This window comes from Mustelus asterias, chromosome 25 (assembly GCF_964213995.1).
Source record: "Mustelus asterias chromosome 25, sMusAst1.hap1.1, whole genome shotgun sequence".
Lineage (NCBI taxonomy): Eukaryota > Metazoa > Chordata > Chondrichthyes > Carcharhiniformes > Triakidae > Mustelus > Mustelus asterias.
In genome coordinates this window covers 20,923,454-20,949,973 of record NC_135825.1, presented here as the reverse complement: position 1 = coordinate 20,949,973, position 26,520 = coordinate 20,923,454, and the positions used below count along the sequence as shown (strand labels likewise).

The 26,520-nt window shown below is 43.6% G+C and overlaps 1 protein-coding gene across 1 annotated transcript in view; it reads right to left on the bottom strand.

The window, feature by feature from the left end:
- LOC144511734 (sushi, von Willebrand factor type A, EGF and pentraxin domain-containing protein 1-like) overlaps positions 1 to 26,520 on the bottom strand; it is a 398,606-nt gene that overhangs the window by 238,931 nt on the left and 133,155 nt on the right. Inside the window, exon 8 of the mRNA XM_078241958.1 lies at positions 2,206 to 2,302. Within this exon, the coding sequence (XP_078098084.1) occupies positions 2,206 to 2,302 (97 nt within the window). The remainder of the gene's footprint in view (positions 1 to 2,205; positions 2,303 to 26,520) is intronic.

The following is a 26,520-nucleotide window of genomic DNA, read 5'->3' as shown; positions in this document are numbered from 1 at the left end:
ATCAATTTGTATATTTACATTTCCTAAACACATGTTCCCTGCAGAATAACCCATGGAATTGAGGGCAATATAATAGCTTGGTTAGAGAACTGGATAACTAGACAAACATTCAGGATAAATGAGTCATTTTCAGTTTGCTTTAACTAGTCGGGTGCCACAGAAATCAGGGCTGGACCACAACTTTTACAATCTATTCAGAAGAAGGGATGAAGTATACGGTATCTTGATTTGCAGGACAAAAAGGTAGGAAGTTTAAAATCGTGAGCAGCATACAAAAAAAATCTGCAAAGGAATCGGGATCGGTTAACTGATGGGAAAAACAATGTTTGGCAGATGGGGTATAAAGTGGGAAAATACAAGCTTGTCCATTATTGTGGACAGAACAGAAAAGCTGAATATTTAAGTGGGGAGAGACTGAATGCTGCAGTAAATGGCATCAGGGTGTTCTACAATAATCACAAAAAGATCCGACAGATACAGTAAACTGTCGGAAGTCAGATGAAATATCAGACTTTATTGCAAGTGTATGGAGAACTCCCACCAGAGTACATGACCAATTTATCAGATGAGTGGGGTCAGTGTGTGGTAATCAACACAAAAGGTTTCATTGCCCACATTTGACTTGATCCCATGAGATTCCATAGGGTCCAGAGTCAATCTTGAGTACTCCCAGGGCAATTACCACCTATTGTGCCACCACATTTGCTGGGTTTAACTGCCAGTGGGACAGGACATCCCTGATGATTGTGATGGGGCAGCAGGGGAAAATGGCAGGAGCTGTAAAGTACAATTCAGGCTTTTGTATTTCTAGTCTGAGACAGCTCTCCCGATTTTGGCACAAGCCCCCAGATGTTAGTAAGGAGGTCCTTTTAGGTTCACCTGAGCTGGGTTTGCTCTCGTCATTTCCAATGCCAACATCGAGGCCAGGTAGCCCATCTGGTTTTCTTCCCCTTTTTTATTGGCTTTGTAACAGTTTGACGAACTAAGCCAGACCATTTCAGAGGAAATTTAACAGTCAGCAAGCATGGTAATGACTGCTGATTTGCTTGTTAAGGCCATGATCCCTAACAGCACAGTGGGTGTACTTATACCATATGGATTGCAATGGCTCAAGCAGGCTGCTCACCTGATGAAGGAGCAGTGCTCCTAAAGCCCGTGATTTCAAATAAACCTGTTGGACTTTAACCTGGTGTTGTGAGACCTCTTACTGTGCCCACACTAGTCCAACACCGGCATCTCCACATTATGTTTATCAAAAGGCAGAGCAGGTTCTTTGCACCGAATGACTATTCCTGCCCATGTTATTCATGACCACATGCGGGATTTTTGTATCTTGCCAGAAAAAGGATATTCATGCCTCACATGAAAAGTAGCATTAATGAAGGAATCAAGTCATTTCAATACTGAACACGCAAAATTATGTATTCCTTTAAAATGAGTTGTCGCAGTATCTGATTGATGAAATTTGGACACAATGCAGTTTTGATGGGGTGAAAATATATGGGCTGGAATTTTACTTTGCCTGGTGTGATTAACCCAGAAGCATGTGAAATCACGGGAGAAGACATTGGCTCCGTGTCCCAATGCCATCACGCACCCACGCTATATTTCGGTTGGCGGCCATGCATGAGTCGAATGCACACCCACCAAAATTAAGCAAGCAATTTAGCCCATAAACGGGCCACTGTCACTCAATTTTGCATGGTCTGTTGGCTTTTATGCATGGTGGGTGGGGTCAATTGGCCAGGCGGCCTTTAAGGTTTATCCGCAACCTTGATCCAGGGAAGAATGAAGTGTCAGGACCGATTTAAAATTGAACAAATATGCTATTGATCAGGTCAGATCAGGGACGTCCACATTCAGAAACAACACAGAAATCATCACCAAGAATAAAGTGAGCCTTTTAAAGTGCGTGATGGTGTTGGGCCATGGAGCCAATGTCTTCTCCCGTGATTTCACATGCTTCTGGGTTCGGCACAATCTTGGGATTCAGTTTTGAAAAGTAGCATTTCGTCCCTTCATTAATGCTGCTTTTCAAATCAAGCAAGATGCATGATTGTTCTTTCTCTGACAAGGTGAAAGAAGGTTTCCTTCTCATGGTGCAACAAGATACCATGACAGACCGCAACTCAAAATTTAAACAAATTAAAATTCTTCACATACAGTGAGGAACCTTATTTAGCATTTGATAAATTGGACACTTACCCTTCATCACAATAAAAAGTAACTTGACTTCCGAAAGTGGTATCTGGTGCAATATAATATCCATTCAGAATCTCCCCAGGATTACCACAATTTCTTGCTGGAAAAAAATGTTGAGATGGTAAAATACACCATATTCCCCAATGGGGCCAGTTTAATTTTTATGAAAATATTGCATGATCTTTTTCAGATTATAGTTCTCCCCAATTCTTCTGTGCTTGATATTCAACACTAAAGTCTTCATGGCAACACAAATTAAAGATTTAAAATAGAGTACATATTGGCAGACAGGAAGCACAGTGTGGGAATAAACGGGTCCTTTTCAGATCATCATGTAGTGACTAGTGGGGTACCGCAGGGTTCAGTGCTGGGCCATCGCTATTCAGCAATATACATTAATGATTTGGACGAAGGAGTTAAATACAATATCTCCAAATTTGCAGATGACACTAAGCTGGATGTCATTTGCAGATGACACTAAGCTGTGTGTAGTCTGCCAAGAGACAACAGGGTGACTTTGACAGGCTGGCTGAGTGGGCAAATACAATATAATGTGGATAAATGTGAGGTTTTCCATTTTGGTGGCAAAGACAGGAAGGAAGATTATTATCCGAATGGTGGCAGTTTTGGAAAATGGGAAGTACAACGTGATCTGCGTGAAATGGATGAACAGTTGCTTAAGGTTTGCAAGCAGGTACAGCAGGCAGTGAGGAAAGCTAATGGCATGCTGGCCTTCATAGCAAGAGGATTTGAGGATAGGAGTATACGGGACCTTTGTGAGGCCATGCCTTGAGTATTGTGTGCAGTTTTGGTCTCCGTGTCCGAGGAAGGACATTCTTGCTGTTGAGGGAGTCCAGCGAAGGTTTACCAGACTGATTCCTGGAATGGCAGGAGTGACATGGAGAGGCTGGATCGATTGAGCTTGTACTCACTGTAATTGAGAAGAATGAGAGGGGATCTCATAGAAACCTAAAATCCTGATGGGACTGGACAGGCTAGATGCGGGAAGAATGTTCCCGATGTTGGGGAAGTCCAGGACTAGGGGTCATGGTTGAAGAATAAGGGGTAAGCCACTCAGGACTGAGATGAGGAAGAACTTCTTCACTCAGTTGTGAACCTGTGGAATTCTCTACACAGAAAGTTGCTGGGGCCAGTTCATTACATATGTTCAAGAGGGAGCTGGACATGACCCTTGTGGCTAAAGGGATCAAGGGATATGGAGAAAGCAGGAGTGGGATACTGAAAGTGCATGATGAGCCATGACAATACTGAATGGTGGTGCAGGATCGAAGGGCCGAATGACCTACTCCTGCAACTATTTTCCAGGTTTCTATACTCCATCCAATCATGACTAAGACATACATGCAATTAAGGTGTTTACCAGTGAATCCAAATTCCACTGAAAGCTCCAGCTTTAACTGTAACAATGGTTCGATCCATGAAAGGCATAGCAATAATGGCCAGATTAATTAATCCCAGATGTGAAGTAATTCAACACTTACTAATCACAAAACGAAAGACTTGCGTTTATATCGCCTCTTACAATGAGGGATGTGAAACTCTGTGGGTGTTTGTAAGCAGTGAAGATTATGTGCTGCCACTGTTCTTTGACAAAATATATTGTCCATTCTATACAAAAGCTCCCACAGACTTGAGATGACTTGACTGGCTAATCCATTTTTAATGGCGTGGCACAGGACACTGAGAAAAGCATTTTGCAAATCAAACAAGAAACACAGTTAACATTTCAAGTCAATAATCCATTCCTCCTGAAACAATTCTCTCCCAGAAACCCTGTCGGGCGCATTCAGCATTTTTGGTTTTATTTCAGATTCACAGCATCAGTATTTGGCATTTTTAAACACCTGGTCGCAGGATCTTAACAAATGCAGAATCGGTTTAACCTCTCAAATGGAGGCCTATAACGCACGTGTCGCCCAGTTTTTAACAACTAAGCCACTCCTAATTGCTCGCATTATCCCATATCCCTTTATGCCCATGTAACTTCAAAATGCTTTTTAAATGTACCCGCCTCCACGACTGCCTCTGGCAGCTCGATCCAGACACTCACCACCCTCTGAAAAGATTGCACCTCTGGACTCTTTTATATCTCTCCCTGCAAGATGGAGCAAATCCATCATTTGGATGAACGCCATCGGATACACGGACAGTATGTTATACCTGATGCAACATGGCCATTATTATTTTAAAGGGTTACATTCAAGCAAAATGGCTGCAAACCAGACATCGGAATATACAACACCGCCAGACCATCCAAGGAGTGAACAAAGGGGGCCATGAGTTGTGGCAAAGCTATCTGAAAAGATTATGCAGAGGGGTGTTGATAGCTCTGGCCAACTACAGGAGATGATGTGGAGATGCCGGCGTTGGACTGGGGTAAACACAGTAAGAAGTTTAACAACACCAGGTTAAAGTCCAACAGGTTTATTTGGTAGCAAAAGCCACACCTTTGTAAGCAGTGAAGATTATGTGCAGCCACTGTTCTTTAACAAAATATATTGTCCATTCTATACAAAAGCTCCCACAGACTTGAGATGACTTGATAACAACACACCTTTGTGTGGCTTTTGCTACCAAATAAACCTGTTGGACTTTAACCTGGTGTTGTTAAACTTCTTACTGCAACTACAGGAGAGACAATGGAAGTGGTAACGAGTTTTACTCCAGCTTTTTGAATAATGGGAAAACATTTAGCAGTTCCAGGAAACCACCTTGGGACACTTAGCAACCCATCAGATACCTCCCAAAACAGTTTGGGCTCTTTGTCATTGAAACTGATCAAATCAGTTCCATTCTGTAAGCACTTTGCAACCCATTGTTTTGAAACTGACCGATGGGAGGAGTCAGCCAATTTGATTAAGGGAATTGCCTTTTAAAAAAATATTGAACTCTGGCCAAGAGGACACAAGGAGGAGAGGTGGTTAGCCTTTCATCAGTTAACTCAGCAAGAAGTACCGTGAAGAACAGTGTGGGAGAGTTGTGTGACGTCAGAAAGAAGTGAATTCAGGTGTCCAGGCAGACAATTACTTCATGGCAGGGAAAAGAACAAGGAACATCCAGCAGCAAGGCAAGACATCAACTAATTTCTCAGCAGCATAAAGGACCTTTGGTTATAAAACGATCTGAGGAGTGGAGAGTATATTCTCTCAGCCTTCAGACATCCCCCAATTCGGTACAGGTTGAGGAGGGGTCTAGGATTCTTCTTGTTTTTGTATAAATTGCGGAATGTTAAGAATTTACATTGTGCCGTTAGAGTTTTATTTCCACAGCATCGTATTGTAGTGTCTGTGTTTTATTGACTGAGTTTGGTTGGAATTATTCTTGAATAAATTATTTTTAAACTAACTTTGACTAGTCTCTCTATCGTCCATCTTGGTGAGTCACTAAAAAGCCAGAACATAATTCTGGTGCACAGAACCTTAAAGGGGCCGAGCACTTCAAAACTGCTCACTCAAGGGGGTCTAATGGTCAGGAATAAACAGTGGTCCCTCTCTCTCTCTGTGAAGCTGTCCCAGTGTGGCACTTCTGGGTTGTATTTTACTACCTCCAAGAAAGAGAGCCATATGGTCATCGGTAGCAGCCAGGGTAACCCGTGTGGCATAAGGGTGAGGTCACTGGTCAGGAATAAACAGAGAGTCTTTTGTCCTCTCTTGAGAAGCTGTCCCAACGTGACACTTCCGGGTTGTGGGTTGAACCCCGGCAGGAAAGAGACCCACAGCTATAAGTGGCATCCGAGACCCGTCAGAGTGGAGTATAAGGAAATTTAAATGCCCTCTCGCCTTAAACCTCTGTCCTCTAGTTTTAGACTCCTTTGGGAAAAGATATTGACTACCTGGCTGAACTATGCCCCTCATTATTTTATAGACTTCTATAAGATCACCCCTAAGCCTCAGACGCTCCACAGGAAAAAGTCCCAGTCTATCCAGCCTCTCTTTATAATTCAAACCATCAAGTCCCGGTACCATCCTAGTAAATTTTTTCGGCACTCTTTCTAGTTTAATCCCCATGAAGGGCCGAATGGTCTACTCCTGTTTCTCTGTGTGTACGAGTAGGAAGAAAGATATACAAGCATAAATCAGGAGAATTTGGGAAGCCTGCACGTGGGCAATGGTCAAATGTCTTGTCTGACGCACAGAAATCCTGATTGGCCACGGGCTGAAAGTTGCACACCAATGCTTTTCAGTGTACTCTCTGTGCAGTCTCACCAAGAAAATTACAGCAATACGTCTTTACTCCCGTCCTCCAGTCCCCTTTTTGGATGAGAATTTAGGAGGCATGGTTTGTAAATTTGCAGATGACACCAAGATTGGTGGCATAGTGGACAGTGAAGAAGGTTATCTAGGATTGCAACGGGATCTTGATCAATTGGGCCGATGAATGGCAGATGGACTTTAATTTAGATAAATATGAGGTGATGCATTTTGGTAGATCGAATCCGGGCAGGAGCTACTCAGTTAATGGTGGGGCATTGGGGGAGTTACAGAACAAAGAGATCTCTGGGTACAGGTTCATAGCTCCTTGAAAGTGGAATCACAGGTGGACAGTGTGGTAAAGAAGACATTTGGCATGCTTGGTTTCATTGGTCAGAACATTGAATACAGGAGTTGGGACGTCTTGTTGAAATTGTACAAGACATTAGTAAGGTCATACTTGGAATACTGTGTACAGTTCTGGTCACCCTGTTATAGAATGGTTATCAGGATATTGAATTCGATGATCCGCTTGAAGGGCCCAATGGTCTACTCCTGTTTCTCTGTGTGTACGAGTAGGAAGAAAGATATACAGGCATAAATCAGGAGAATTTGGGAAGCCTGCACGTGGGCAATGGTCAAATGTCTTGTCTGACACACAGAAATCCTGATTGGCCACGGGCTGAAAGTTGCACACCAATGCTTTGCAGTGTACTCTCTGTGCAGTCTCACCAAGAAAATTACATCGAATTCAATATCCTGATCCCCTGCTTCCCCCCAAATCCCTTCAGCCCCAGACTTAGATCTATTTTTTTCTTGAAATCAGACATTTTGGCCACAACTACATTCTGTGGTCGTGAACTCCACACATTCACCACTCTCTGGGTAAAGAAATTTCTTCTCACCTCAGTTCTAAAAGGTTTACCCCTTATCCTCAAACTATGACCCCTAGTTCTGGACTCCCCCGCCAGCGGAAGTATTCTTTCCGTATCTATCCTGTCGAACCCTATTAGAATTTTATAAGTTTCTATGAGATCCCCTCTCACTCTTCTAAACTCCAGTGAATATAATCCTAACCAACTTAGTGTCTCCTCATATGACAGGCCTGCCATCCCAGGAATCAGCCTGGTAAACCTTCCCTGTACTCCCTCTACAGCAAGGACATCCTTCCTCAGATAAAGGACACCAAAATTGCACACAATACTCCATGTGTGGCCTCACCAATGCCCAATACAATTACAGCATAACATCCCTATACTCAAATCCTCTCGCTATGAAGGCCAACATACCATTTGCCTTCTTTGCTGCCTGCTGTACCTGCACGCTGATGGACAAGGACTCCAAGGTTTCGTTGAGTATCTCTCAATTTACATACATTCAAGTAATAATCGGTCTTCCTATCATTGCTACCAAAGTGGATAACCTCACATTTATCCACATTATATTGCATCTGCCATGCACATGCCCACACACTCAGCCTGTCAAAATCACGCTGAAGCTTCTCTGCACCCTCCCACCCAATTTTGAATCATCTGCAAATTTGGAGATAATACATTAAGTTTCCTCTTCCAAATCATTTATATATAATGTGAACAGTTGGGGTCCTAGCACTGACCCCTGTGCAACCTGAACTAGTAAGAGTTTTAACAACACCAGGTTAAAGTCCAACACGTTTATTTGGTCGCAAATGCCATTTGCTACCAAATAAACCTGCTGGACTTTAACATGGCGTTGTTAAAACTCTCTTACTGTGTTTACCCCAGTCTAATGCCGGCATCTCCACATCAACCTGAACTCGGCCCAACAATCTTCAGTTGCTTCATCATAATCTTCCCTCCATCATAAGGTCAGAAGTGGGGATGTTCGCCGATGATTGCACAATGTTCAGCACCATTCGCGACTCCTCAGATACTGAAGCAGTCCATGTTCAAATGCAACAAGATCTGGACAATATCCAGGCTTGGGATGACAAGTGGCAAGGAACCTTCATGCCACACAAATGCCAGGCAATGACCATCATCAATAGGAGACACTAACCACTGCCCTTTGACATTAAATGGTGTTTCCATCACTGAATCCCCCACTGTCAACATCCTTGGGGTGACCATTGACCAGAAACTCAACTGGACTCACCATATAAACACAATGGCTACATGAGTAGGTCAGAGGCGAGGAATACTGCAGCAAGTAACTCATCTCCTGACTTCCCAAAGCCTATCCACCATTGGTGGAATACTCCCCACTTGCCTGGATGGGTGCCACTCCAACAACACTCAAGAATCTTGGCACCACATCTACAAACACCACACCCTCCACCACCGACGCTCAGTAGCAGCAGTGTGTACAATCTATAAGATGCACTGCAGCAATTCACCAAAGATCTTTAGACAGCACCTTCCAGACCCATGATCACTTCCATCTCAAAAGGACAAGGGCAGCAGGCACATGGGAACACCACCACCTGCAAGTTCCCCTCCAAGTCACTCACCATCCAGACTTGGAAATATATCACCATTTCATCGCAGTCACTGGGTCAAAACCCTGGAATTCCCTCCCTAACAACATTGTGCGTCAACCCACAGCACATGGACTGCAGTGATTCAAGAAGGCAGCTCACCAGCACCTTCTCAAGGGCAAAAAATGGTGGCCAGCCGGCAATTCCCATGTTCCATGAAGGAATTAAAAACCCACTAGTCACTGACTGCCAATTAGAAAAAGACCCATTTATGCCAACTCTTTGCTGCCTCAACAACAATCGTCCGGTGGCTCTGACATCCATCATTATCAAGTGCTTCGATAGGCTCGTCATGACACAAATCAATTCCAGCCTCCTGGACTATCTGGATCTATCACAGATTGCCTACCGCCACAGCAGGTCCACAGCAGACACCATCTCCCTGGCCCTGCACTCAACCCTGGAAGACCTAGATAACAAAGACACCTACGTCAGACTCCTATTTATTGACTATAGCTCAGCCTTCAACACCATTATTCCCACGAAGCTCACCTCCAGACTCCGTGGCCTGGGTCTCGGCTTCTCCCTTTGCACCTGATCCTGAACTTCTTAAATCACAGACCACAATCAGTAAGGATAGGCAACACCTCCTCCATGATGATCCACAACACCGGTGCCCCACAAGGCTGTGTTCTCAGCCCCCTACTATACTCCTCATACACCTATGACTGCATGGAAAAATTCCCCTCCAATTCGATTTTCAAGTTTGTTGAGGACACCACCGGAATGGGACAGATCTCAAACAATGACGAGACAGAGAACAAGTACGAGATAGAGAATCTGGTGCGGTGACAATAATCTCTCCCTCAATGTCAACGACTTCAGGAAGTATAAAGGAGAACATGTCCCTGTCTACATCAATAGGGACGAAGTAGAAAGGGTCGATTGCTTCAAGCTTTTAGGTGTCCAGATCACCAACAACCTGTCCTGGTCCCCCCCATGCCGACACCATAGTTAAGAAAGTCCACCAACGCCTCTACTTTCTCAGAAGACTAAGGAAATTTGGCATGTCAGCTACGGCTCTCACCAACTTTTACAGATGTACCATAGAAAGCATTCTTTCTAGTGGTATCACAGCATGGGTATGGCTCTTGCTCTGCCCAAGACGACAAGAAACTACAAACGGTCGTGAATGTAGCCCAATCCATCACGCAAACCAGCCTCCAATCAATTGACTCAGTCTATAGTTCCCGCTGCATCAGCAAAATAGCCAGCATAATTAAGGACCCCACGCACCCAGGACATTCTCTCTTCCACTTTCTTCCATCGGGAAAAAGATACAAAAGTCTGAGGTGAAGTACCAACTGACTCAAGAACAGCTTCTTCCCTGCTGCTTTTGAGTGGACCTATCTTGCACTAAGTTGATCTTTCGCTACACCCTAGCTATGACTGTATCATTACATTCTGCACTCTCGTTTCCTTCTCTACGAATGGTATGCTTTGTCTGTATAGCACGCAAGAAACAACACTTTGCACTGTATGTTAATACATGTGAAATAATAAATCAAATCAAAGCTTTTTATCCATCTCAAGACATGACCTGCAATCCCATGTGCTTTAACTTTCCAAAGCAACTTCATGAAGCAAGGGCACACAAGATCAGAAGTGGGGATGTTTGTTGCACAATGTTCAGCACCATTTGCAACTCCTCAGATACTGCAGCAGTCCATGTCCAAATGCAATATTCAAGCTTGGGCTGACAAGTGGTGTTTGCACCACATAAGTGCCAGGCAATGACTATCTCCAACAGAAAGAATCTAATTGTCTCCATTTTGACAATCAATGCCATTCACATCCCTCAATCCTTCATCATCATGGGAGCTGCCACTGACCAGAAACTAAAAAAAGGACTCGTCATATAAATACTGTGGCTGAAAGAGCAAGTCAGAGTCTAGGAATCCTGTGGTGGGTAACTCACCTCCTGAATCCCTAAAGCTCATCCACAATATACAAGACACAAGTCAGGAGTGTAATGGGAAACTCTCCCCTTGCCTGGATGAGTGCAACGCCAACACCACTTAAGCTCAACACATCCAGGACAAAAGTAGTCCACTTGTTTGGTATCCTCCCTCAAACATTCACTCCCTCCATCACTGGCAAACAGTGGCTACAGTGTGCACCATTGAAAAGATCCACTCCAGGAATGCATCAAGGCTGCTGAGGCAGCACTTTGCAAACCCACAACATCTACCATCTAGCAGGACAATGGCAGCAGAGATATGGGAATACCACCACACTACGTTCTTTAGTTAATCTTTTAGTCTGTGCCCCATCATTCTTGATCCTTTTACAAGCAGGAACAGTTTCTCCCTTCTACTGATCCCTGACCTCTCATGGTTTTCAACATCTCTATCAAAACACCTCTTAGCCACCTTCTCTCCAAGGAGAACAGGCACAATCTCCCCAGCCATATTCATAACTGAAGTTTCTCATCCTTAGAACAATTTTTATAAACCTCTTCTGTACTCTCTCCAATACATCACATTCCATAATCTCCTTGCTCTTGTACTCTTATGCCCTAAAAGCCTAGGAAACTGTACAGTTCATTAGCAGCTCTCTCCACTTGTCCTGCCACCTTCAACAATCTATTCACATATATACCTACGTCTCTCTGCTCCTGCATCCAATTAAGAATTTTACCCCTTATTTTGTATTGCAATTCCCATGTTCTTCCTATCAAAATGCATCACCTCACTTCTCCACATTGAACCTCATCTGCCATCCATCTGCCCACTCCACCAATTTGTGGAACCATTGTTCCACTCCTGGAAAATGCCTTTACAAAGAATGTCTGGAGAGGAATGCAGTGGTTTTTGGCAAGTTTCCTCTCAAGCAATTTGGAGGTCCAGCACTCAGTGCTCTACGGGATGTTCCCTGAGATGCAAATTGAATAAAGCATAAACTGCAGTGACAGAATCATCAACTTCAGGTCTGCCCGAAATCTGTTGGTCATCCGGTGCAAAGTGTTGTCCATGACGCTGTTGGAGACTGGCATATTCTAAGGCCCTGGACTATACCTTAGGGCTGCACTAAAGCTTGGGCAGCCATTGCAACTGCAAAACGTGGAAAGCTCAACCTTTCAACCATAATGCACCAAAGGACTGGAAATTATATAGAATCCCTTGGGCTGCATTACTTGCAGTGAATGTATACAGCAAATCTTGCGTGCATCACAATTTATTCAAACACTTGGAGAGTGCAACAAATCTACCTAGTTAAATTGAATATAATTGCATTTTAATGACTATTCTGAATTCCTTTGTAATGCACTTTAGATATTTTAATACAGAACATTAGTGCAAAAAAAAACACACAGCAAGAACGATGCATCAGTCAGATCTTTATCAAAGCCCAATAACAAACTTGTTCAGTTACGAATCAATTTCCCACTTACACAAGCTGTGCTGCCTTTGCCTTGCCCAAAAGAACTGGGTGAATTGCCTGGCTTACACACTTGCCAATTCTCAACAGCACAGAATTAACTAGCCATGTGGAGGTCATCTCCAGGAACAATCATAACACTTCATTATAACACTTGAGACTAGTGACCATAATTCTATTGGTTTTAAGATAGCTATGGAGAATGATAGGTCTGGCCCAAAAGTTAAAATCCTAAATTGAGGCAAGGCCAATTTTGATGGTATCAGGCAGGAACGTTCAAAAGTTAATTGGGGGAGTCTGTGGGAAGTGGCACACTTTCAAAAGTGGGTTAACCAGGATTCAGGGTAAACACATTCCTCTTAGAGTGAAGGGCAAGGCTGGCAGAAGCAGGGAACCCTGGATGACTCAGGATATTGAGACCCTGGTCAAGAAGAAGAAAGAGGCACATGACATGCATAGGCAGCTGGGATCAAGTGAATCTCTTGAAGAGTATAGGGGGTGTAGGAGTAGAGTTAAGAGAGAAATCAGGAGAGCAAAAAGGGGACACGAGATTGTTTTGGCAGATAAGGCAAAGGAGAATCCAAAGAGCTTCTACAAATACATAAAGGGCAAAAGAGTAACAAGGGAGAGAGTAGGGCCTCTTAAGGATCAACAAGATCATCTATGTGCAGATCCACAAGAGATGCTAAATGAATATTTACTGTTGAGAAAATCATGGATGTTAGGGAACTTGGGGAAATAAATAGTGATGTCTTGAGGAGTGTACATATTACAGAGAAGGAGGTGCTGGAAGTCTTAAAGCGCATCAAGGTAGATAAATCCCCGGGACCTGATGAAGTGTATCCCAGGACATTGTGCGAGGCTAAGGAGGAAATTGCGGGTCCCCTAGCCAAGATATTTGAATCATCGATAATCACGGGTGAGGTGCCTGAAGATTGGAGAGTGGCAAATGTTGTACCTTTGTTTAAAAAGGGCTGCAGGGAAAAGCCTGGGAACTACAGGCCAATGAGCCTCACATCTGTGGTGGGCAAGTTGTTGGAAAGTATTTTGAGAGACAGGATCCACAGGCATTTAGAGGCACAAGTACTGAATAGGGACAGTCAGCATGGCTTTGATAGTGGAAAATCATGTCTCACAAATTTGATTGAGTTTTTTGAAGGGGTAACCAAGGAGGTAGATGAGGGCAGGGCAGTGCAGTTGATGTTATCTACATGGACTTTAGTAAGGCCTTTGACAAGGTACCGCATGGTAGATTGTTGCATAAGGTTAAATCTCACGGGATCCAGGGTGAGGTATCTAAATTGATACAAAATTGGCTTCTTGACAGAAGCCAGAGGGTGGTTGTAGGGAGTTGTTTTTCAAACTGGAGGCCTGTGACCAGCAATGTGCCTCAGGGATCAGTGCTGGGTCCAGTGTTATTTGTCATTTATATTAATGATTTGGATGAGAATATAGGAGGCATGGTTAGTAAGTTTGCAGATGACACTAAGATTGGTGGCATAGTGAACAGTGAAGAAAGTTATCTCCAATTGTAACGGGATCTTGATCAATTGGGCCAGTGGGCTGACAAATGGCAGATGGAGTTTAATTTAGACAAATGCGAGGTGATGCATTTTGGTAGATTAAACCAGGGCAGGACTTACTCAGTTAATGGTAGGGCATTGGGGAGAGTTACAGAACAAAGAGATCTAGGGGTACATGTTCATAGCTCCTTGAAAGTGGAGTCACAGGTGGACAGTGTGGTGAAGAAGGCATTCGGCACGCTTGGTTTCATCGGTCAGAACATTGAATACAGGAGGTGGAATGTCTTGTTGAAGTTGTACAAGACATTGGTAAGGCCACACTTGGAATACTATGTGCAATTCTGGTCACCTTATTATAGAAAGTATATTATTAAACTAGAATGAGTGCATAAAAGATTTACTAGGATGCTACCGGGTCTTGATGGATTGAGTTATAAGGAGAAGCTGGATAGACTGGGACTTTTTCCTCTGGAGCGTAGGTGGCTGAGGGGTGATCTTATAAAGGTCTGTAAAATAATGAGGGGCACAGATCAGCTAGATAGTCAATATCTTTTCCCAAAGATAGGGGAGTCTAAAACGAGAGGGCATAGGTTTAAGGTGAGAGGGGAGAGATACAAAAGTGTTCAGAGGGGCAATTTTTTCCACACAGAGTGGTGAGTGTCTGGAACAAGCTGCCAGAGGTAGTAGTACAATTTTGTCTTTTAAAAAACATTTTAGATAGTTACATGGGTATAGAGGGATATGGGCCAAATGCAGGCAATTGGGATTAGCTTAGGGGTTTTAAAAAAAAAATGGGCAGCATGGACAAGTTGGGCCGAAGGGGCTGTTTCCATGCTGTAAAACCTTTATGACTCCATAATTGCACCATGACATTTATGGTACGTAGTCACATTAACAACTTTGCAATGACTATGGTATTATTTCAAAAGTGACTAGATGTACATGATGAAGAGTGTTTCACATTCTGTGTTGCATCAATCATGCCCACTATGAAATATTTGACTCAGACACACAATGAGCATTGTCTAAACAGATGATTTAAGGTTCACATTTGTGGGTAAGCATGCCAATTCTTTCCAAGGATTAACATGTATGAATTAACATGACCAATTTGTAAATTTGTGTAGGCCCAGTGTCACAAAAGCCAAATGACAGCAGTGATATTGTTCATCTGATTTTCCATCTCAGCCCAAACATCCATCCAGCACAGCATTTTAACATCTCATTTGTGATACCTGATTTCACTTATTATTCTTCATCAATGTGGAACTATATATTTAGATTGATATCATATCCACAATATCTGGAACATTTTCAAAAATAACACCATTTAGTGAAAAAGAACTTCACTGTGGAAAGTAGTTTGTGCTCCCACTAATACTGGTCTGCACAAAATTAGTCCCATTGATCAGATGCTTGGGGGGCTGAAATGGGGGCCCAGTTAAGTGTCTGCAGAATATTAGGTTCAAGTGCTGGACGGTCAAATCCAGGTGATTCTTCTAACATTTATCCTAATCCAAAAAGGCATCAAAACCAATTTCTGAAATGTTTCATTTCTCACAGCAACTATAGAACATGTTTAGTCATGTAAGTAAAAGTGTGGAGCTCAGCCAAAACACCATTCAGTGCAGCGGAACTGGAGAATCCCAGCTGCGGTTGAGGTCGGAGGTTTCTGGATAATGTTTTGGGAGCAAGGAGGAAGGTAATAGATCTGAAGTGAATAGCTTGGCTAGCAGGGACACACGGATCTTGATGTGCAGTTTTATAGGGAACAAAGTTAGCTAAATAAATAGATAAGACCATTAGGAATAGGGATGTATGATACAAAAACAAGGGAGGTAACAAATGAAGGCTGGGAAGCAGAATTCCAGCAACAGAGATACCACTAAATAGACCATGAGAGGTAACAAATAGTTTTAGCAGATTATTTAATAAATGGACAAGATAATGAGAGTGGGGTATAAATTAATGTTTAATTCTAACAAGTATAGCACCGAATTGGGAGTTTGCTGCAATGTTCAGCCAGGAATGATCAAAGCCAAGTTATATTGAAGCCTATATTTCAGCACCTTACCATCACCCAGTCTTTCATACAATAGTCACTTTGATGCTGTCCTGCAAGATTGCTCAACCACATGGAAATGAACTCCAGCACAAGTCACTGACATCGACAGAAAATAGATCATGGGAAATTCAAGCAATGAGGGAGAGGAATAGGAGAAATGAATTGTTTATTACTTACGTTCACAAACAGCCCGTAATGATGACCACATTGAATTTGTCCTGCAGATAATATATCTTGAACCTCCTTCCTGAAACACGTAACCTGGGTAACATTTGTAAGTGACTCGAGAACCCACAGGAAAGACGGTCTGAGAAATATGTTCGTCAGTTGGTGAGCCATGTTCCAACGCTGGAGGCTTGCCACAGTCACCTTTTGCAACTAAAATAAAAGTTAATTGTTTCAATAAATCTCCTTTCCAGTACATTCAGGTGACATTTAGAAGACACCGCCTCAAATGTAAAGTACCTCAGGTCTCTTAATCTCATTCTAGAATTTTGGAGGCACTTAGCTTTTCTCACCATTGCCAAATCCCTTGAGTTGAAGTGACAAAGCAAATTGTAGGACAGGGCACTAAATAGTCTTGGCAATGGCTAGGATGTGGACTTTGGGAAATAATGCATCATATACCATCAAGGCTTCACAGGACTCGATTCAGTCAGAGTGGCTGCAGATTGGAAAATTCAGTAACAACAGCAACATTCGGAATGCTCAGTTGGAGGAAAATTTCACTCTTCCACAACTTCATGTCAGAGAAAGCAAAGTCACAGAGAAATGGTGATAAAACCCCTCCCACAAGAGCGAAGATTGTCACATCATGGCTCTATGATATGCTTCTGTAGAAGGTTGAACAACCAGAGATCATGGTCAACATTAGTACCAATGACAAAGGTGGGAAGGGGAATGAGGTCGCAAAAGAAGGTTTCAGGTGCTAAATGGTTAGAAGCAGGAATTCAAAATCATGTATTTTCTCGATTACTCCCAGTGCCAAATGCTGTTGAGCCTAGGAATAAAGAATTGACTGAGCAAACACATGGCTGGAGAACTGGTGCATGAGCGAGGGCATCAAGATTGGTTTTAGAGCAAGTGGAGCCTGCAGGCTGCACCTTAGCAGGAGTAGGGCTGACATTCGCACAGGGAAATTTGCTATTGCTGTTGGGAAGCATTTAAAGTAGATTGGGAAGGGGATGGGAATCTGAGGGAGAGCTCAGATTGAAAAGAAAACTAATATGAGCGAGTAGAAAAGCAGTAAGCAAAATAAAACAACAGTCAAAATGAAGGAAATGAAACATCAAATAAAATCAGAATAAAACATGACATTAAAAAGACAAAGTTAGAGGCACTCAATCAGAATGCACTCAGCATTTGCAACAAGATAGGCAATTTAAGGGCACAAAGGTATAAATGGGCCTGATTTAATTGCCATTGGAGACTCAGTTACAGGGTGACTCGAGACTTGGAACTGAATGTTCAAGAGTAATCATTCAGGAAGAATAGACAAAAAAGGAAAAGGAGTCGGATTAGCAATGTTAATAAGATACAAGAGCAGTATATTTGCGAGGGGAATCTTGAAATTAAAAAGGGGCAAGATGTGGAAACAGTTTGGTTGGACTTAAGAAACAGTAAAGGGTAGCAAATATTGATGGGAGTTGCCAAATGGCCTCCCTCTGCACCATAGGGTTTCTATTATTCTATCTGCCCACTCCAGCAACTCATCCATATCAGTTGCTGGAGTGGGGGATAGAACATAGAAAAGCTACAGCACAAACAGGCCCTTCGGCCCACAAGTTGCCACATGTCCCTACCTACTAGGCTTACCTATAACCCTCTATCTTACTAACTTCCATGAACTTATCCAAAAGTCTCTTAAAAGACCCTATCGAATCCGCCTCCACCACCACTACTGGCAGCCGATTCCACACACCCACCACCCACTGAGTGAAAACCTTACCCCTAACATCTCCTCTGTACCTACTCCCCAGCACCCTAAACCTGTGACCCCTTGGGGCAACCATTCCAGCTCTGGGTAAAAGCCTCTGAGAATCCACTCTATCAATACCTCTCAACATCTTATACACCTCTATCAGGTCACCTCTCATCCTTCGCCACTCCAAAGAGAAAAGACCTAGCTCTCTCAACCTATCCTCATCAGGCATGCCACCTAATCCAGGCAACATCCTTGAAAATCTCCTCTGCACCCTTTCTATGGCTTCCACATCCTTTCTGTAATGGGGTGACCAGAACTGGGCACAGTACTCCAGGTGGGGTCTGACCAGGGTCCTATACAGCTGCAGCATTATCTCCTGATTTCTAAACTCAATTCCTCTATTGATGAAGGCCAGTATTCCGTACGCCCTCTTAATTACAGCCTCTACCTGCGACGCTGCTTTGAGTGTCCTATGACCCCGGACCCCAAGATCCTTCTGATCTTCCACACTGCCAAGCGTCTTACCCTGAATATTATACTCTTTCATCCGATTCGACCTGCCAAAATGAACCACCACACATTTATCTGGGTTGAAGTCCATCTGCCATTTCTCCGCCCAGTCTTGCATCTTATCTATGTCTCGTTGCAACTGCTGACATCCCTCTACACTATCCACAACACCACCAACCTTTGTGTCATCAGCAAACTGGCCAACCCATCCTTCCACTTCCTCATCCAGGTCATTTATAAAAATCACAAAGAGAATTGTGATGAAGCAAGTGTTATGTCCACAGCAGATCTACTTAGCAAACCAAATTCCAGAGAGAATCTTCTCTTACGGATCATAACCTTGTTTTGAATTCTTAAAACTATGGGGAGGAAAAAAACTACTGATTCCATGAGCATGGAATTCCAGTAACATTTTTGAGATTTTTAGAAATAAAAAAAATGCATTCACAAAAAGAAAACTTAAGCACACAAGATTAAAGTTACACAGTTAAAACAGTTTTACAAAATAGCACTCCCCACAAAAGAAAACCTCACTTCGTCAGAACATTAAAGGAAACACCTTCTTGGCAACAATTCGAACTCCAAATCCAGTATTAGCCAAAGTAAAACTGCTGTCATTTTAGTAAAAGAATGGCACACAATTTCTCAAACTCTTCCACTTCACTGTGAAAATCCAAGAAAATTCAGAGACAAGACTGCTTTCTGACAATGGCTTTACTGGCTTCTGAATGGCTCTTGCAGATTTTGCACCTTCTCAGCACAGAGCTGTCCCCACGAAATCTTCCCCACACTGTCAACAACTCAACATCTCTCCTTACATATCTTTTGTCCATTTCATTCTCCTTACCACCTCTGAACCCAATTTTTGCAAAATATAAAAATCTTTCATGTATTCTTATCAACTTTCCTTTTGGGTCAAATGAAATTGAAGAACCTTCCTTGTTTACATTTGAAACCTTTTCAAAAGTCCCTTACTCCCCTTTCAAATATACAGCTGAAAAGCCAAGTCCCAATTTATTTCCTAATGCGATTTTTAAAAAACTAACCTATTTATTTACAAATCCACATCACCATGGCATTATTAAAAATGTATGCAGTTAACACTTTCACACATTTTTATCTCAGACTCTCCCAGAGAAGTTGCCTCCATTAATTTTTGCCTAGCTTATTTAAATAATTGGCACGCACAGCCTTCTTTACAGATTATCCTCCAACATAACAATCCCTCACAGTAAGCCATGCAAATGCATCCGGTGGCACAGCGCCGGGGACTTGGGTGACTGTCTGTGCGAAGTTTCCAGGTTCTCCCCATGTCTGCGTGGGTTTCCTTCGGGTGCTCTGGTTTCCTCCCACAGTCCAAATATGTGTAGATTGGATGGATTAGCCATGCTAAATGCATGTGTTATGGAGATAAGGCCAGGGGGAGGGGGAGCAAGAGACTGGGGGTGTTCAGATAAGATTCTCTTTTGAAGAGTGGGTGTAGACTGGATTGGCCTCCTTCTGCATTATAGGGATTCTATTGGTTCCATAAATAGTCTCAGCAACGATTAGGAAATGGAACTCAAACCTACAGTGACTTTCACATCCAGGCACAGTGTGAATGATGAAGAATGCCAGAGAGGCAAGTGTAGTTTTTTTTAAAACAGACGTCAGTAACAATCATCTTCCTGATATTTTGTAACAACACCACAATTAATATATAAAGTTTGGCAATCTGACATCAGAAATCCCAAGAGAAATGGAGATGTCTGGTGGAGTTTCCTCAGCATACATACGAACACTGACTCCATATTGGGGAAGGAGCAGTCCATAAATAAAGGAGAGTTAAGGAAAGTCGGATTTAGTTTTAATACTGCATATGATTAAGCCAGACCAGTGTGAACCTAGGCCCATTAAGGAAGTACCCCACTACATGCCACCGACCCACACAGAGAACCTTGCCAGGCCAAAAGCTTTGTGAAAATTCTGGAAATACTCAGCATCTCTGGAGAGAAACAAAGTAAATGCTTCGGATCATTAATCTTGAGCTTTCAACAGGTGTTCAAGGAAAGCTTGGAATCAGATGTCACAAGCAACTTAGTATTCCAATCTCAGCATCGGTGAAAAGCGATTTTAACATTGTTTGAAACTAAACGTGGGGAGGCGATGGCCTAGTGGTATTATCACTAGACTATTAATCCAGAAACTCAGCTAATGTTCTGGAGACCCGGTTTCAAATCCCACCATAACAGATAGTAAAATTTGAATTCAATTTTTTTAAAATATGGAATTAAGAATCTACTGATGACCATGAAACTATTGTCAATTGTCAGAAAAACCCAAGTGGTTCACTAATGTCCTTTAGGGAAGGAAATCTACCGTCTTTAACTGGTCTGGCCACACATGTGACTCAAGCCACAGCAATGTGGTTGACTCGGGCAACTCGGGATGAACAATAAATGTTGGCCAGTCAGTGACACCCGTGTCCCATAAATGAATTTAAAAATTGGAATTGGTATTAAAGTAGCAGCATGAGAGTATCATACTCCACTTGGTCAGGGGACTCAGACTCAAGGGGCACGACCTTACGAGTGGTTCACACCCCACCTCCTCTGCAAGCAAGGACGGAGAATTTGGCACTCAACCAAATTTCCATTTCCTGCAGCAGGACCAGAAAGTTCCGTCAGCATGAACAGCCAAAACTCATGTTCCACTCCCACCAATTATAGAGTCAGGTCAAAGTCAAACTGCTTCTATCAATCTCAGCACTTGGACTTTAGACTCACCTTCATACAAAAGCACAGATCAGAAAAGTCAATACTGCAGGCACGACAAGTGGAAGATATAGATTGATATTGTTACTGACAAGTTTTAATTCAGTTCTGCGAGACCTGCTCTGTCCCATTGGCATTGGAACTAAAACTACAAAAAGTCGTGAATGTAGCCCAGTCCATCACGCAAACCAGCCTCCCATCCATTGACTCTGTCTACACTTCCCTCTGCCTTGGAAAAGCTCCAGCATAATTAAGGTCCCACGCACCCCAGACATACTCTCCTCCACCTTCTTCCATCGGGAAAAAGATACAAAAGTCTGAGGACACGTACCAATCAACTCAAGAACAGCTTCTTCCCTGCTGCCATCAGACTTTTGAATTAAGACCTTGCATTCAGTTGATCTCTCTCTACACCCAAGCTATGACTGTAACACTACATTCTGCACTCTCTTGTTTCCTTCTCTATGTAAGATATGCTTTGTCTGCATAGCTCACAAGATACAATACTTTTCACTGTATACGAATACATGTGACAATAATAAATCAAATTAAAACCCACACTGGGTACAGAGGACAGAGCTGTTCTGTCCCATTGACATTAACACCAGACCCTACACTGGGTACAGAGGGCAGAGCTGCTCTGTCCCATTGACATTATCAAACCCTACACTGGGTACAGAGGGCAGAGCTGCGGTCTGTCCCATCCAGTAAATCTGCCCCATCACTGATTTGAAAACATCGCTGAGAAGCAGCAATGAAGAGCGGGGGCGCCGCTTACCCGTGACCCGGGCCACCCAGATGGCCAATAGAGCGAGGATCAGTCTCTCTGACATTCCTCAATTCTCTCGATCTCTCATCTTCGGGAAAACTTTCCCTCAGCCGGGGGCGGGGAATTTGAAGAAAGCTCCTGGATTTTTTTTCGCTCGGGAGATGCGGTAAATGCGGTTTTCCACGAGTTATCCCGGGCTCGTTAAGTGGTAGCAGACTCCGTGCAAGGTGCGTGCTCTAGGACAGGTAGCCCTATTTTAATCCCACCCATCCCACTTGAATGCGTATGTAGTGACGGAAACATGTCCCTCCAATAGAATCAACCCATCCAAATTGCTGGCTTTGCTCCAGGAATATATTATAAACCAGATTGAATCGCAATACAGTAAACCATAACTGAGGCTAAAAATGAAAGCGTAATATGATTCATACCTAGTTCACGTAGGGCAGAGTTCCGTTTGAATTTCAGGGAATTCATGGAGAAGTTTCAATTGCAATGGAGGCAAAACACAAAAAGTGACTTCATCAGTCCCATCCCATGCCATCCATTCATTGGGAATGACAATGGGTCACTTAACGAATTACCTCTTCATTCTAGTTCAGAACATTGGGAGAATTCTACAACTATGGATTCAAAATAAGTGATGTGGAGATGCCGGCGTTGGACTGGGGTAAACACAATAAGAAGTTTAACAACACCAGGTTAAAGTCCAACAGGTTTATTTGGTAGCAAAAGCCACACAAGCTTTCGGATAATAATTCAAAATAAGTGGCAGTAGAGGGGACATGAGGATTAATTTTTTTACCCAAAGGGTGTTGGGTCTCTGCCCGAGTTGGTGGTGGAGGCAGAGACCCAACACCCTTTGGGTAAAAACCTTAAGTGCTGTAAACAACAGGGCTATGGGCTGAGTCCTGGAAGGTGAGATTAGAAATGGCACCTGGGTGTCCTCAGTTTGGTATGGACAAGATGGACCAAATGACCTCAATCTGTGCTGTAACATTTCTTTGGGGCTGAAGCTTCCCAAATTTGGCTAAGTGTCATTTTCGGCATGATAACCTGAGTGAATTTTGCCGGTGTTGTCAGCGAGATCGAGACTGGAATTGTTAAAGCACTTGAAAAGAAAATTCACAGGAAAAACACCGTACTCATGGCTCTATGCGTCTGATTCAGCCGCACTAGGATCATCTGAACAAGTCAATACATTGAAACGGCTCCGCAGCACTTGCTCACATTCTCACCAACGTGGCTGCTCGGAAGCCGGAACCAAGGTTCACTGAGGGAGCCCTGACACGGTTGCTGAATGCTGTGGAGGAGAGGACAGCTTCTATTTGCAGGCAGGCAAGAGACTCTCCAGTAAGGTGACAAACCTCGCCTGGAAGGCAGTGGCCACACTGCTGAATGCCACTCACTCACACTCTTTATTGACTCACTTATATACAGACTCACTCACAACCCTCACACTCTTCGCACACCCCTCACACACTCTCCTTACTCATATATGGGTGACTGTGCGGAGTTTGCACGTTCTCTTGTCGGGTGCTCTGGTTTCCTCCCACAGTTCAAAGATGTGTAGGTTAGATGGATTGGCCATGCTAAATGCATGGGTTATGGAGATAAGGCCGGGGGCTGGGAGGGGGTGGGGGGGGGGGGGGCGGTGGTGAGACTGGGGATGGAGATAAGGGGGGGGGGGGTGGGGGGGTGGGAGACTGGGGTGTTCAGGTAAGATGCTCTTTTGAAGAGTGGGTGCAGACTCGATTGGCCTCCTTATATGGATTCTATTGGTTCCATAAATAGTCTCAGTGATGATTAGGATTGGAACTCAAAACTACAGTGACTTTCACAGCCAAGCATAGTGTGAATGACTGAAGAATGCCAGAGAGGCAACTGTAGCTTTTTTTTTGCAGACGTCAGTAACAATCACCTTCACCCATTTTAATCTCAAACTCTCCCAGAGAAGTTGCCTCCATTAACTTTTGCCGAGCTTTTTTAAATAATTGGCACACACAGCCTTCTTTGCAGATTATCCTCCAACACAACATTCTCCAAAATCCTCACATTAAGCCATGCAAGTGCATACGGTGGCACAGCGCGAGGGACTTGGGTTCGATTCCGGCTTCGGGTGATATCTGTGCAGAGTTTGCATGTTCTCCTTGTGTCTGCGTAGGTTTCCTTTGGGTGCTCTGGTTTCCTCCCACAGTCCAAAGATGTGCAGGTTAGATGGATTGGCCATGCTAAATGCATGGGGCTATGGAGGTAAGACAGGGGGGTTGGGGGCAGTAAGAGTGGGGATGTTCAGGTAAGATGCTATTTTGAAGAGTGAAGACTGGGTGCAGACTGGATTGACCTCTTTCTGCATTATAGGGATTCTATCGGTTCCATAAATAGTCTCAGCAACAATTAGGAATGTAACTAAAAACTACAGTGACTTTCACAGCCAGGCACAGTGTGAATGACTGATGAATGCCAGAGTGGCAAGTGGAGGTTTTTATTACAGACATCAGTAATAATAATTTTCCTGATATTTAGTAACAGCTCCACAATTAATATATAAAGTCTGGCAATCTGGCATCAGAAATCCTGAGAGAAATGGAGATGTCTGGGGGAATTTCCTCAGCACACATACGAACACTGACTCCATATTGGGGAAGGAGCAGTCCATAAATAAGGAGAGTTAAGGAAAATCGGATTTAGTTTTAATACTGCATATGATTAAGCCAGACCAGTAACAAGAAACTGAAAATTCTGGAAATACTCAGTATCTGTGGAGAGAAACAAAATTAGTGTTTAAGATCATTAATCTCGATCTTTCACCAGGTGTTCAAGGAAAGCTTGGAATCAGATGTCTTAAGCATTTTGATTTGATTTGATTTATTATTGTCACATGTATTAGCATACAGTGAAGAGTATTGTTTCAGTGCGCTATACAGACAGAGCATACGGATCATAGAGAAGGAAACGAGAGAGTGCAGAATACTGTGTCACAGTGATAGCTAGGGTGTAGAGAAAGTTCAGCTTAATGTAAGGTAGGTCCATTTGAAAGTCTGTTGGCAGCAGGGAAGAAACTGTTCTTGAGTCAGTTGGTACGTGACCTCAGACTTTTGTATCTTTTTCCCGATGGAAGAAGGTGGAAGAGAGAATGTCCGGGGTGCATGGCGTCCTTGATTAGGCTGGCTGCTTTGCCGAGGCAGCGGGAAGCGTAGATAGAGTCAATGGATGGGAGGCTGGTTTGTGTGATTCATTGGGCTATATTCACAACCTTTTGTAGTTTCTTGCGGTCTTGGGCAGAGCAGGAGCCAAAACAAGCTGTGATACAACCAGAAAGAATGCTTTCTATGGTACATCTGTAAAAGTTGGTGAGAGCCGTAGCTGACATGCCAAATTTCCTTAATCTTCTGAGAAAGAAGAGGCGTTGGTGGGCTTTCTTAACTATAGTGTTGGCATGGGGGGAGCAGGACAGGTTGTTGGTGATCTGGATACCTAAAAACCTGAAGCTCTCGACCCTTTCTACTTCGACCCCATTGATGTAGATAGGGGCATGTTCATCTCTACGCTTCCTGAAGTCGATGACAATCTCCTTCATTTTGTTGACATTCAGGAAGAGATTACTGTCGCCGCTTCCGTTCACCAGATCCTCTGTCTCTTTCCTGTACTCTGTCTCATCATTGTTTGAGATCCAACCCACCACAGTGGTGTCGTCAGTAAACTTGAAAATCGAGTTGGAAGGGAATTTGGCCACACAGACATAGGTGTATAAGAAGTATAGTAGGGGCTGAGGACACAGCCTTGTGGGGCACCGGTGTTGAGGATGATCATGGAGCAGGTGTTGTTACCTATCCTTATTGTGGTCTGTGAGTTAGAAGTTCAGGATCCAGTCGCAGAGGGAGGTACTGAGGCCCAGGCCACGGAATTTGGAGATGAGTTTCATGGGAATAATGGTGTTGAAGGTTGAGCTGTAGTCAATAAATAGGAGTCTGACGTAGGTGTCCTTGTTACCTAGGTGTTCCAGCATTGAGTGCAGGGCCAGGGAGATGGTGTCTGCTGTGGACCTGGTGTGGTGGTAGGCAAACTGTAGTGGATCCAGGCAGTCCGGGAGGCTGGAATTGATTCGTGCCATGACTAGCCTTTTGAAGCACTTCATAATGATGGATGTCACAGCCACCGGACAATAGTCATTAAGGCACGCTGCTTGTCTTTTCTTTGGTACCGGGATGCTGGTCGTCTTCTTAAAGCAGATAGGGACCTCAAACTGTTGTAAAGAGAGGTTGAGGATTTCTGCAAATACCCCCGTCAGCTGATCCACGCAGGATATGCGTACTACATCCGGGCCAATCGCTTTCTGTGGATTGACCTTCGAGAAAGCTGCTCTGACATCTGCAATGCTGACCCCAGATATGGGTTCATCCAGGGCTTCCAGGGTGGAGGGCATGCTTTCGCTGACCTCTTGCTCAAAACGGGCGTAGAATGCATTGAGCTCATCAGGAAGGGGTGCGTTGGTGCTGGCGATTTTACATGCCTTCATTCTGTAGCCTGTTTTGCCTTGCAGACCTTGCCATAGTCGGCTGGTGTCTGTGTGACTAGCCTGGGACTCTAGCTTGGTCCGGTGCTGTCTTTTGGCATCTTTGATGGATCTCCTTAGATTGTATCTGGCTTTTTGCATAGTTCAGGGT